Source organism: Myotis myotis, unplaced genomic scaffold (genome assembly GCF_014108235.1).
Source record: "Myotis myotis isolate mMyoMyo1 unplaced genomic scaffold, mMyoMyo1.p scaffold_m19_p_5, whole genome shotgun sequence".
NCBI lineage: Eukaryota > Metazoa > Chordata > Mammalia > Chiroptera > Vespertilionidae > Myotis > Myotis myotis.
The window spans coordinates 55634380-55648435 of record NW_023416357.1 but is presented as its reverse complement, the minus strand read 5'-3'; the positions used below and the strand labels follow the sequence as shown (position 1 = coordinate 55648435).

At 43.1% G+C, this 14056-nt stretch overlaps 1 protein-coding gene across 25 annotated transcripts in view; it reads right to left on the bottom strand.

The window, feature by feature from the left end:
* CAST (calpastatin) overlaps positions 1-14056 on the bottom strand; it is a 110646-nt gene that overhangs the window by 69692 nt on the left and 26898 nt on the right. For 21 of the 25 annotated variants that reach the window (XM_036308279.1, XM_036308286.1, XM_036308292.1 and 18 more), the window contains one exon: positions 6656-6727. In XM_036308279.1, the coding sequence (XP_036164172.1) occupies positions 6656-6727 (72 nt within the window). Of the gene's footprint in view, positions 1-630; positions 786-6655; positions 6728-14056 lie in introns of those variants that run through there. The other 4 variants (XM_036308296.1, XM_036308298.1, XM_036308304.1 and 1 more) reach the window with 2 other exon arrangements.

The following is a 14056-nucleotide window of genomic DNA, read 5'->3' as shown; positions in this document are numbered from 1 at the left end:
TAACTGAGGAACGCTGGGACCCTAAGTGTACAAAAGAGATTGTTAAATCTCTAATAAAAACACTTCGCATTCTTGAAAGATACAAAACACCCCTCGGGGATGGTACCCGATCTGGGTCTCAGGTTTTCATCACGGAAACAAACATGTTGCAACATCTGCCACGCCACACCCAGCATGTATCAGGTACATGGAGAGGTTACAGTGAGTGAACTCATTCTCTAAAACTGAGGTCACCGCGGTGGGGGCAGGGCCGGGGCGGGGGGGGGGGGGGAGGCGAGGGCCAACCCCCCAGAGATGAAAGTGCCAAACCGCACAGACACAGCTGCTCTTTTAATTCCTTCAGCATTACTCCTGGATCACACAAACCTCTGGTTTTATAACCCGGCCGAGTCTGGTCACCAGCCAGCAACAAACAGTGTTACCCATCTGTCAACAAGGATCGACAAGTAGCACACTTTAACTTAGAACCCGTTTGGAAAGAGCCGAGAGAGAAGAGCGCATGTCCCAGCCCAGGGAAGCCAGCGACTGGGTCTGAGGCTGGGACGCACGGCCCGCCCCAGCGAAGGTGGCGGCTGGCTGCCCGGGAAGCAGACGCTGCCTTGGAGGGAAGCGGCACAAATCAGTACTCACTCTGCGCGCAGCTCCCGGGCCCAGAGACTTCCGCTGGGGTTTCAGGGTGTTTGCATTCTTGGTTGGGCTCGCCCCCGCGGTTCCAGTTTAGCTCTGAGCCTGCAGAGAGCTCGGGGCGGTCCTGGGAAACGACGCAGGCTGCGCCCCGCCCTCCTCCCTCAGCGCCTCGTCACGGGGTGGCTTCCCGGAGGCTGGCTGGCTGAGTAACTGGGCCTGTGATTCAGGCCGCACTGCAGGCTGACACAGTCTGCCGCTCCCAGGCTGCCATCCTTGGACTCTACCAACATAGGGGAGCAGCAGTGGGTGCTCTTTGTGGGTGCTCTATGCAAATACACGCCCCACCCCCATCTCTCTTTTTAACCTATAAAGCAAATTAATCATGACCACCGCCAGGGATTAGAAATTACATTTCCAATTGTATAGTGGATTTTTTAAAAGAGCAGTTAACAGAGGCAGGATTTTGCTAAAAATTGTGACTAAATTTTTCAAAATAAAGAATGGATTTTAATCTCTTGAAAAAAATAAATGAATAAATATAGAATGAATGATGGGGTTAGAGAAAAGAGCTATGAAATTTTAAAAGAAATATGGAAAGCCAACTTTTCCCAACCCCATAAACCAATGACGATGAAGACTGCGGACACTCAGCCTGGGGTGTGAGCGGAGGAGGTGGCGGTGGTCAGTGGTGGAGGAGCAGACACCTCAGACCCACCTCGTGCCAGGTGAGCGTCCAGCCACGGCAGAGGACGGCCCGCTGGCATTACACAGATGGAGAGCCTTCTGCACAGTTTTGTACCTTCATCCACCCATCCACCAGGAGTCAGAGCAGCTGGGGGCCCTCTGGCTGCTTCTACGAGGTGTTCCTCACAGCCACCTATTTATTTTCATTTTTCACTTACTTCTGCTAAATAAAGCTGAAGTAAGAGCCCTTCCAACTCCAATATTCTATAATCCCTTGAGCAGAAGACCCCATCCTTGCAATTTTTTAAACCAAAATATAGATTAAAAATTCCTGTTTTATTTAATGTATTTTCTTTCTCCTGTTTTTTTCTTTTAAACTAAACCTCAGCTCATCTAGGTTTTACTGATATTTATTTCTCTTGTGACAAACCAGCACAGGGTGACTTATTTGGGCCACACCCCAGTAGGGTTCAATGAACTCTGGGTTCCATAGTCCCATGTTAGGCAGCATATCTCCCACAATGAAGGCAAGTGTTTATGTGCTTCTGAAGAGTACAGATGAGCAATTACACTTTATATAATAAAATTTCCAAAGACTCATATCTTGCAAGACAGGAAGAAAGTGGCTCCTTTCCTAAGAGATGAAGAAGGGCCTTAGTGCACCATGGTATCCTGTGGCTACCCAGTCGCTGAGGCTCATCCTTTCTCCCAGTGTGGTCCTCACAGCATCTGCATCTGAAACACCTGCGGGCACCTAGTGCATTTGTAAAATCCTGGGCCTTACCCCACCCTGGTAAATCAGAATCTCCTGGCTTGGGGCCTGAGAATCTGTGTTTTCACCCGATTCTCCAATCAATGTTGAGGTCATCTAAGGTGCAGGTACTCCAAACTACCCCCTTTCAGCACAATTCAGCATCCTTGCTCCTCAAAGTGTGGCTGCCAGACCAGAAACCTCAGCATCAACCGGAAGCTTGTTAGAAAAGCTGAAGCTTGGCTTCATCCCAGACTTTCTGAGTCAGAATCATTTTAATAACCCCTCCCCCTGATTCAATATGCACATTAAAATGTGAAAATTACTGCTCTGGATATTGTTTCTTAAACTCATGTTATTTGTATATCATCTGTAATATATATTTTTAATCTGTAATATAGTATACTTAATTTATTTAATATTAAAAAAATAGATTTACTTTTTAACTTTTCCTTTAGCCTTGTCTTAAGCAAAACTAGTCATGGGATCATGAGTTTGAAGTTCTAGTTTACTTCTTTATAGCATATTAAAATACATGCGCCATGCCCTAGCTGGCTTGGCTCAGTAGATAGAGCGTCAGCCTGCGGACCGATGGGTCCCAGGTTCGATTCCGGCCAAGGGCACATGCCTGGGTTGCAGGCTCGATCCCCAATAGGGGCTGTGCAGGAGGCACACTCTCATTATTGATGTTTCTATCTCTCTCTCCTTCTCCCTTCCTCTCTGAAATCAATAAAGAAATATATTAAAAAAAATACACGCACCATTATTAAAATAAAAATGCTTGCCGGTTAACACACAGAGTCATCTCACTAACTACAGGTAGCCCAAGGCACTGTGGGTGAGGCTGACACTGAAGGCCGGAATACCTCGCACAGCACACAGAGAGTGCAGCCGGCCCCTCACCAGATAATAGAGGAGACAAGCCAGTGCCTCTGAATGGAGAGCTGTGTGGGCATCGTTAACACAGCTGTTTATGGCAGAACCAGGACCCAAATCACAAAGCATTTCTCTGACGGGTGCTTATTAGCGTTCCTACCCTTCAGCTGGAGAAAAGCTGTTTGTACCTTCTTCCATTTAAAAACCCTAATGTCACTAAACGACCTATCATCCGTGATTCCCTTCAGCTCAGTTAGGTAATTCCCTTGTTCTCCCTTCCATGGTGGGTGTCTGTCAGTTGGCAGCTGACCACACACATTTACAAACCCTCATACATACTGATAATTTCCCACCTACTCAATTTTCACCTTCCCAAAGTAGCATCCAGAATACTCACAACCCCAGATTCCCCTGCAGCAAGGTGGAGGCATGTGACTTGTGTTGGCCAATCAGATGTGCCAACCAAGAATGGGCTTGGAAGTAAGCAGTGTGAGGATGGCACTGTCCACCAGGAAATCTATGTTACGATAAGGCTTGTCAGTCTTCCAAATTGGCAGCAGCAGAATTTCTGGCATCTGGTCCTACATGTGATAGGTGCTGAGCTGTCGCTGCAGCAGGAGAGGCTCCCACCGATTTCTGGATTTCTCTAGGGCAGTGATGGCGAACCTTTTGAGCTCAGCGTGTCAGCATTTTAAAAAACCCTAACTTATCTCTGGTGCCATGTCACATATAGAAATTTTTTGATATTTGCAACCATAGTAAAACAAAGATTTATATTTTTGATATTTATTTTATATATTTAAATGCCATTTAACAAAGAAAAATCAACCAAAAAAATGAGTTTGCGTGTCACCTCTGACACGTGTGTCATAGGTTCGCCATCACTGCTTTAGGAGCTACCTGCTATCTTTAATTTTTTTTTTTTTTTTTTGGCTTGGACTAGTCCAAGTGGGTTCCAATTGGAATTAATAACCTTAACCAATACATCTTCTTAACAGCTGTGGTCTTCTACAGAGAGATTCCTAATGCAGGGTCAACCTTGGTTTCCTCCCCTGAACAGGGAGATGGTTATGACAGAAGTTGCCTGACAACTCTTTCAGCAATAAAGTTGAATGACATGATGAATCACAACTATTTTCAATGGGCTTTAATTAAAGCCTATATAATTTCTGTAGCCTCATTAGTCTTCATTATTAATTTTTCAAAAAAATTGAATTTTAAGCCCTAAAAATCTTACAATAATTATTTTGAGTTAGAAATTGCTGTGCCACTTAAATGCTTTGGATCTTCCAAGACCAGCACTTCACGGCATAAGTGATATTATTCATGCATGTAATTACTCATTTTGTAAGAATTCTTATTAAACAGTTCTGAAATACATGGTGACTATTCTATAATACATTGTTTACGCATAAGCTTCAAATTAAGTATTTAATATTAAAGACAGACTTGGTTTTCTTAATAATTGTAAATGTATCATTTATTTTAATTTTCAAGAAGAATGTGTCCAAAATAAAAAAAAAACCCAAGATTAATTCTCACCGCCAATTACATCTATTATTTTGTCATGCCTTTTTAAAATGTATTGAGAAAATATTATTTTTGTCTGTGTGTTATGAAAATTACTTGTGTAATAAAAGCTTCAAATGATCACAAATGCTATTATTTCCCCCAGCTTTTCCAAATTAGTCATAGGAATGATTTTTTTAAAAGTGGTAATGATACTGAGTTAAAGCCCTTTCAATCTGGATCAAAAGAAGAAATAAATAAGTATATTTTATAATATATATATTTATTTTTCTTCCAATCTGTGTAAGAGTTAAAGAGAAAGGAAGGAGTGAAGAATTAAACCCAGGGAGAACTAATATTCAGGAAACTGGTGAAGCAAAGTGAGCCAGGAAACCATGGTGAGATAGAGTAACAGGAGAGAGAAGGATGGAGTCGGGAAGAATGGTGTTTCAGAAGCCAAGGAAAGAATGTTAAGATTGCCATTAAATGGGAAAACATGTGGCTAAAATATCTCCACCTCCCAGCTCCCACCCTCCCCAGCTTCCTGAGGCAGAGCAGGCTTTGGGGGAGACATCTAGTTCTCTATAACCATTCCACTGCAGAATGATTAAATGATAATTTCCTGTGTGAAAATAAAAGATGGGAAAGGTACTGCTTCTTACGGCAAAGTCCAAGAAAAAACTGAGTGTGGTTTCCCACAATGTATAGACCTTCCAAGAGTTTAGGCACTAACAGTTTTGGAAACCACTTACAAATGATCTCACGGGCTTGCCATTTTGCCAATGAGGCTTCTCATTTTTAGAGGCATAACTTAAGTATCTATACTAATAAAAGGGTAATATGCTAATTAGACCGGAATCTTCCGGACGACCTTCCGGACATCCTTCCTGACAAAGCTGGACCCAGGCGAAGCAGCCCGCGATCCCAGGTGCCTGCAGCCAGCCAGAGGGAGGGAAGCCTGGGTCCCGGGTACGGGGGCCGAGGCAGAGTTGGTTAGGGGCAATCAGGCAGGCAGGCGAGCGGTTAGGAGCCAGTGGACCTGGATTGCAAGGGGGATGTCTGAATGCCGGTGTAGGCCCGATCCCTGAGGGCGACATCCCCTGAAGGGTCCCAGATTGGAGAGGGTGCAGGATGGGCTGAAGGAACCACCCCCCCATGAACCGGGCCTCTAGTAAGTTAAATAAAGGTCCTAATACCAGAAAAGACAACATGTCTGGAAAAATCATTTTTAGTTAGCCTGGTGTTCAACTCTGTGCCCAACCTCTTCTCATTTCTCAGCTGAGTTTTGGTTTTGGCACCTTTTAGGGGCTTGGAAAGCAGCTAGGGTTCTGGGAGGCAATAAAAATTAACTTCACCAAGCAAGTAACCTACATGAGAAAATCCGCAGACCTCCTTAGGAGAGCCACCAGGTTTAAAGGAAAAATGCTTATTTTAAAAGCTGTTTAGACAGACTTGAAATAGGTTAAGGTTTTTGATAACCTTGCAACATACTGGAAGAAGACAAGTCGAAATGGGCTGAACGTAACTATTTTATGTATTATTAACTACTAGCTAAAATTGCAGTTTCTTGTCTTGAAAGGACGTTTCAGTGATTTTTATAAATTGCAAAGCTTTGAAATGTTACATTGCCAAAAAATACTCAATCAGATTTTATGAGGCCCAGCACATCCAGGACCTGTGTGAACAGGAAACCTGGGCTCAGACTCTAACTCCATCTTACTGGCTCTGTGACCTTGTCAAGGTTACTTAACCTCTCTGAGCCCTGGTCTCCTCAGGTAAAAATGAATAATAATTATAAGGTTATGTGGGATTACATAAGATAATTATATAGCACACGTAGCAGAGAGCCTTGTGTGGTTAATGCTCAGAGTAAGACAATTTGAATTATTTTCTAAAGAAGTGGGAGGACTATATTTCTACTCATAGTATGCACAAAGTCCAATATTATTAGAGATATTTATGAAAATAATATACATTGTACACATTAAACAATGGCAGTAAAAATTACAATATAAATGGTTTTACTGGGTTTTAAATCAAATCATTAAGAAATTGCATCTCCCCCCGCCCCACCCCCAATGCACAAACGATACTTTTTGAAAACCTTTTGGTGATATATGGACACTGTAAGCCCCACCTACTAATGGTATACCCTAGCGTAAGGTCCCCTCGTGGTTTTATCAATAAAATTATTAGGAAATGACTGACCTTGGTGGCCGGGGCTCTTCCACCAGCATGGGTTCTGGAGGGCTGACTGCTCTCATGGCTTGTGGCTTTTTTCTTGAAAATAGAAAATATTTGTTTCAATGGGGGAAAACATCTTAACAATGTAGTCAAGTGCAAATTTTCATACCAACACAAATATCCTCTCAAGCAAAAATCAGACTATCACATACTAACAAAAAAATTACGTCTTGTAATTTTTTATACCTTTGCCTGAAGACTACATCAATATTGAAAAGCAAGAGTAAGTTGAGTAAATCCCAGCTGGTCAATATTCAGTGCTTTTGGAGAACAGGAAAATCCTCCCATAGGCCATTGCTGTCTCCACCACAGTGCGCTCCCAGAAACTCAGGAGCGGTGGCCTCCTCCCTACACTGCTAGCGAGAGAACACAGCACATCCACCCTCTATGCAGGTGACTTCGCGGAAGTAGCAAGGAGGAAATTCTACTTCTAAAAACTTATCGTCGGGAAATAATAGAGCAACGGCCTTTTTTCTTCCAAGACACTCATCACAGTAGTCTAACATCAAAAAATTGAAAACAATATAAGTAATAATGAATGCTTATTATGTACTTACCATGTGTCAGGTAATTATTCTATTAGAATAATGGAATTACATATTCCATTATAATAATATATTCTATTATTATCTGAGAGTATTATTGTAAGTGCTCTAAGCATGTAGTAACTTATTTCATCCTTACATTACTGGATATAATGCTGGGACTATTGTTACCCCATTTTATGGAAGAGGGGACTGAGGAATGGAATGGGTACAAAATGTGGCCATGGTCACAGCCAGTAAAAAGGAGGATGTCTGCTTCAGACCCTAGTTTCTTATCTCCTTATCCTGCCTCCTGCAATCGGGGGTTATGCTATGGACAGCTACAGGATGAACTATGCCATTATTAAAACTCATATTGAGAAGAACCTTTCATTAAATGAAAATACTCATATTTTATATAAAGAAATTCAGACTATAAAATAGCAGGTAGAGTATTATTCTGCAGTTCATATGGCTTATCTTCTGATTGTAGGGTTAAGACTGATTTTTAAAAATATTCTTCATTGTGCTTCTTTGTATTTTCTTATATAACTGTAACTATTCAACTGATAAAAGGACAATGAATGGGGGAGGAGGAGAAATGTAAAATACACAGTTACTTTCTGAACAAGGCCTTGATAGCTTATATTTCTCATTAACATGTATATTTCAAAGAAGCAAGCATATAAACTATAAAGTTTTATCATATAAAATGGTGAGATTAGGCTCCATCTATAAAATATGAATAATGGACTCTTTACACAGAATACAGGAGGGATGGTGATGCACTAATTAGCTAACACATAACATATTAAAGAGTTGTATGTCTATGCAGCAAAAAATACATAATTGAGAAAATTTTGGTTTAATTGTTTAACATTCAGTGAGACTAGTTAGCAAAATTTGCTTTGCTTCATATTTTTGAAAATGCCTGCCATGGAAGCTTGAGTAGAAGCCTCGTTTTCCTTCAGGGTAAACGGTGCCTTAGCAAGAAGAAAAGCCAAACCTTAGCTTCCTGTCCTCAAAGTATAATCTCTATGTGCCCAGTGGCTGACCATTCTTAGAGCTCAGGAAGATCGGTCACCAAAACGGTAAGGTGGACACATTTTATAAAATGGGTATCAAAAGGGCCTCAGAGGCACTTGCAGGAGTCCCAGGCTCCCAGGCACCACCTGTAAACTAAACAGTCTCTCCAAAGCACACACGCACTACCATCAACCAAGGGAAGAAAAATCCCAGGTAAACTGATGGAAATAACAGAGGCTGCTAAAAAGCTAGCAATGCAGGTGTGATATGGGGGATGGTGAAAGGAGGGGATGGCCTAAATTTTATCCATGTCACAAGGCTCTTTTAAAAATATAAAGTGTCCTAACAAACAGCTCTGATAAGCACTGTGTATACTCGGATTCACAGTAAGGGACCAGGCCTAAGAAATAAAGACGACCACAGCAATGGGGTTGCTCATCTTAACCTTGTTGCCCTTTCAACCTCCTCATTTTTCAGGGAGGAGACTTCGGCCCAGAGAGGTCACGCCATTGTCCGGTGCTCCCCAGCTGCCCCACACTCCAGCTATCGGTGTGTGGTCTCGGCTAAGGCCAAGGAAGGTCACATTCCGGTGCTGTGTTAACTAGCGCTCCCATTCATCACGTCCAAGCCCACATTCCAAACCCTGGCTCATCTGTAAACGAATTCCACTGCCACACACAAGAATTCAAAAACTTGCCTTTGTCTGAGTTATAGAACTATTAAGTTAAAAACAGTAATTATTTAGACACATGCTGATTTTTATTTTACCTGTACATCAAATCAAAGTGTACTCTTAAAATATTGATTTACTAATAAGTTCAAGGTCTTCTAACTCAAAAGATGATTCAAAAGTTGAGGACCTCTCAGCTTTCCTATGGGTATGGCCTGTCCCTCGAAGCTGGCCTTGTCCTCTGAGCCACCTGGACTACCTGGTCTACAAAGGACCAATTCAATCCAGCTGAAACAAGGGCAGAATTTGTAAAAACAAAATATCTTTCATTACATTTTTATCTAACAAATATTTATTAAGCCCTTAGTCAATGTCAAGCACTTAAAAGATAATAGAAAAGCTTAGAAATATATACAAATACCAAATCACAGATTCTTTATTCTCAGATTAGTAACCAACATTTAACTATAGATGGTTCGGCTGATATATAAGACTTGGTTCTCTTTCTCCAATTGTGTCTGACTTTACGCATTCATTCTTTCATTCATTTGCTCATTGGACAGACATTTATTGAACCTTGGTCCTATTTGAGGCAGTAGGGATGTAATGATCATTTAAACAGAAAAAAAGTCCTACTCTTACAGTGCTTACACTACAGTCAGAGGACTCTAAATAAGCCAACAAAAACCAAAATGATTTCAGTGAATAAAGACACTAAAACAGGGTAATGACACTAAAACAGGGTGACTGGCTGAGGGCTGCTTCCGACGGGATAGACAAAAGTGATGTTTGACTGAGACCTGACTGCAAATAAACCAATCATGTAAATATGGGGTGGGGAAGGGGAGGCATTCTAGGGGGACAGAGCAGCATGTACACAGGCCCTGATGGGAATGAGCTTGGCAAGTCTGAGGAAGAGAAAGAAGTTAGTGCAGGTGAAGCAAGGCGGGCATAGGCATGTGGTATGAGACAAAACAGGATGCTGGATCAAGATATTTGAACTGAAGTGACAGAGGCTTAGGATGGCCCCACAGTCAGGTGTGTTTGAGATCACCACTTTCTTCCAGCATTGGCCTGCTTCCTGATCTTTTCTGGGTGCCATCTAGCCCTCATGAGTCCTCCCTGGCCTCCAAGTGAAAAGTTCTCAAAGTCCTCTGGCTTCCAGTCACCTCCTGCTTAGTTTGGCAGGTGTCTTCCTCACCCTCACTCCCCCAGCTCCTCACCATCATCACTGGCCCTCAGACAGCCCACTCAGGCCTGGACACATCTCTCACACATCTCTCGGCTACTGCTGAGTCGAGTTCAACACCATATTCACTAACTAGTACTAGGACTGTATCTACCCTCAGATAAAACAGAACTAATTCATTTACTCACAGAAGGCTCAAATAAGCTCATTTATCTATGACTCTGCATTTGTCCTAACATACAAATTAACTCTAGTCTTTAAAAGATTAAGATGTTAAATGAGGATGTCAATACTATGATAACTCAAATTTTGAGTTAAGTTATTTTTCCATAAACCTATAGACTGAAGGCCATGGAGCAGCTTTTTCCTTGCCAACCAATCATTTTCCTTCTAATTTGTGTGCCCTTCTCTGTTTAAGTTTTATAGAAAGGAAATTATCAGGAGCAGCCTGCCCCTTATCCCTACATGTCAAATCGCAGGCCTGGCTGAGTCATGCCCTCCTAGCAGTTCATCATGTCACAGGGCCTCAGTCCTCCCGATTGACAGGGACAGAGGTGCCCTCCACGCCCTATTTGCCTCTACTGGACTCAAACTGCAGGACACCAAGTCTGGTCCAGTTACAGAGAGCATGAGTAATCCCTCCTGCTCAGGCACAGGCTCCTGAGTGTGCACGGGCCCCGATTCCATGCGCTATGCAACCACACCTGCTCCTGGAAGGCGCCTTCCCCACCCCCAAAAGTGGGGCAGAGTCTGACAGCCAAGAGACACACAAAGAAGCACCTCATGCTGGAGCAGAGACGTTCAATAAAGAATGTCCAGATTAGATCAATTCTATCTGCAGTTGCAGGAAGGCATGAAAAGAATTACTTGACTTTTTTTGTATTTGTTGTAGTGCATAATAAACATTTTTATTGAGTGACTCAGAACTCAAGTCTTAAAAGCTGTTTGCAAAGTCGCAATGAAGGACCAAGAGGCAGGAAGAGAGCTGCTCAATGACTATCTCGTAAAAAATCTCAGGAAAGGCCCTGGGCGTGAAGCTCCATGCCAGCTGAGATTTGGTGGCTCTGCAAAGAAAGGTGCCGCATCCTCTAGAATAATGGTTCTGTCTTTTGATGTATGTGGCAAGAATTCTGGCTCCACCAAGAGTCAGCTATGAAACCTTGGACAAGTTAATTTTCTCATCGGAAAAATGGAATAGCCCTACCCACACTTCCGAGGGAGACTGTGAGGATGAAAGGAGATGAGGGATGGCCTGAGGCCTGTTGCACAGGTTGGAAATCCCTCCTCTAAAGCAGTGGTTCTCAACCTTGGCTGCACATTAGCATCACCTGGGGATCTTTTTAAAATCCTGATTTCTGGGCCTCATCCTCCGGAAATTCTGTTTCTTTGTTATGGGGTGAGGCCACAATATTAGTAACAAAGAAACAGAATTTCCGGAGGATGAGGCCCAGAAATCAGGATTTTAAAAAGATCCCCAGGTGATGCTAATGTGCAGCCAAGGTTGAGAACCACTGCTCTAAAGGGACAGGCCCAAGGTCCTTGACATCAATCAAACACACTGATCTCCCCAGGGAACCACCCGTGGGCCTGAGAATCTCCCATGAGATTTTATTATTTATATCATCAAGAAAAAAATAATTGTTTTTTCACTGGATAGGAAAAAAAAAGTGATTTTTTCCTTAGGACTATGATTCTAATAAGGGACACACTTAAGTTACTTGGAAACAATTTGATGCTTTTGAGGTTGGCTCTTAAGCTTTGTTGAATGACAGCAGCTTTGAGACTAGGAGTAACTTTTTTTCAGTGCAGAGATGATACCCTTCAGAGTACTCTACCCAGCGATTCTGACTAGTGGGGGCATGTCCTGTCCTGGCCCTGTGCGAGCTTGGGAGATCACATGGAAATATAAATATGATGCACCTACCCACAGATGGATGTACAATCATTCAATACACCCCAGCTATGGGGAGCCCAGGACCACTCACAGCGTTCATGCTGGAAGGCCTGCCCAATGAGGGGGCCTGCCAGAGCCAGAGCAGCGGGTCCCAGCCGTCCTGCAGTCGATGTCAAAGGTGATGGCCCTCCCTAGCTGGTTTGGCTTAGTGCAGTGGTTCTCAACCTTCCTAATGCCGTGACCCTTTAATACAGTTCCTCATGTTGTGGTGACCCCCAACCATAAAATTATTTTCGTTGCTACTTCATAACTGTAATTTTGCTACTGTTATGAATCATAATGTAAATATCTGATATGCAGGATGTATTTTCATTGTTACAAATTGAACATAATTAAAGCATAGTGATTAATCACAAAAACAATATGTAATTATGTATGTGTTTTCCAATGGTCTTAGGCGACCCCTGTGAAAGGGTCATTCGACCCCCAAAGGGGTCTAGACCCACAGGTTGAGAACCCCTGGCTTAGTGGATAGAGCGTCAGTCTGCAGACTGAAGGGTTCCGGGTTTAATTCTGGTCAAGGGCACAGGCCTGGGTTGCGGGCTTGGTCCCCGGTGGGGGGTGTGCAGGAAGCAGTCAATCAATGATTCCCTCTCATCATTGATGTTTCTATCTCTCTCTTCCTCTCCCTTCCTCTCTGAAATCAATAAAAATCAATTTTAAAAAGTTTAAAATAAAATTTAAAAAAGGTGACGGCCCCTCTGGCCTTGCTGGGATGGGGCCCCCAGGTGCCAACACTGTCACACGGGTCTGGGAGTGGGGGAGGAAGAGGAGTGACTCAGAGTCATTACAATCTACAGGAATGGACATGACCTCAGTGTGTTTCCTGAAAGTTGCAAGGGCCTGTATGAGGTATTACAGAGGTGTCAGGTCAGGATACTGCCGAGTCGAGTTCAACAGTTTTTGTTGCACATTTAAGCCTCAGCAGAATATCTGGAAAGCACTAAACTCGGTAGTATAGGGACAAAAAAGTAAGTCAACGACAAGGCTTATGGCTGAGAAAAACTGAATAACCCAACTCCAGAACTATTTCCAAGCCCCTTTACGAGTACAGGTTTCGTTCTCTTTTGTGTTAATGACGTTCTTAGGTAAGGATATTTAGATTCAAAAGTGAGAAGTGTTCCTACCTTAAACTAAAAATTCCCAGACAATGACATGAAATAGTGGTTTTCAGACACTGGACAGCAGGCGCCCAGGACAGTGCCCCTAAGAGGGAAAGGAGAAGGGAGGGGAGGGCTGACACAGCCTGCGGCCCTCAGCTCCCAGGTGACTGGAACAGCTGTGAAGGGGGGACCCGCAGAAGCTGCTGGTCTCTCTGGTATGAGGGGGAGGAGCTGGCAGCTCCCCAGGCCAGGGGCCTCCAGGGAGAGCACGGAGAGGAGAGCTGCAGAGAGTGCGCCAGACACCGAGGAGAGCCAGAGTCTGGGGCAGAGGCACAATCACTGGGGCTCGCACAGGCCGGGCCAGGACGTGTTCCCAGCAGTGAGTCACTGGGCGGGATACACAGATGAAAGGCAGTCCCCTCCACAGGCTCTCTGGTCCAGCCAAACAAAGCTTCAGAGCAAACCCACAGGATCAAACTGTTTTCAGGTAACCTAACTGTGTCCTGGAACAAACCTCAAGAAAACTTAAGGCAACAACAAACAAGCACCCAACAAGACAAAATGTACATCTGTTTGGCATCTAATAAAAAATTACAAGGCATGCATAGAAGCAGGAAAATACAACTTGTTTTCTGTTTGCAGGGAAATACAATGTTCAAAAGTCTAGTCTCTTGATTGCAGTACTGCACCCACGAATCACACGTAATAAATTGGCTTAGAACTTATATATAGAACTTATGACATTTTGTACCAATGTCAATTTCCTAGCTGTGACATTGTACTATGACTACATTAGATACAGACAATGGGGAAACTGGATGAAGGGTGCATCGGATCCCTCCATACTATCTTTGCAAGGTCATGGAAATCTATAATTATTTCAAAATAAAAAGCTTTTC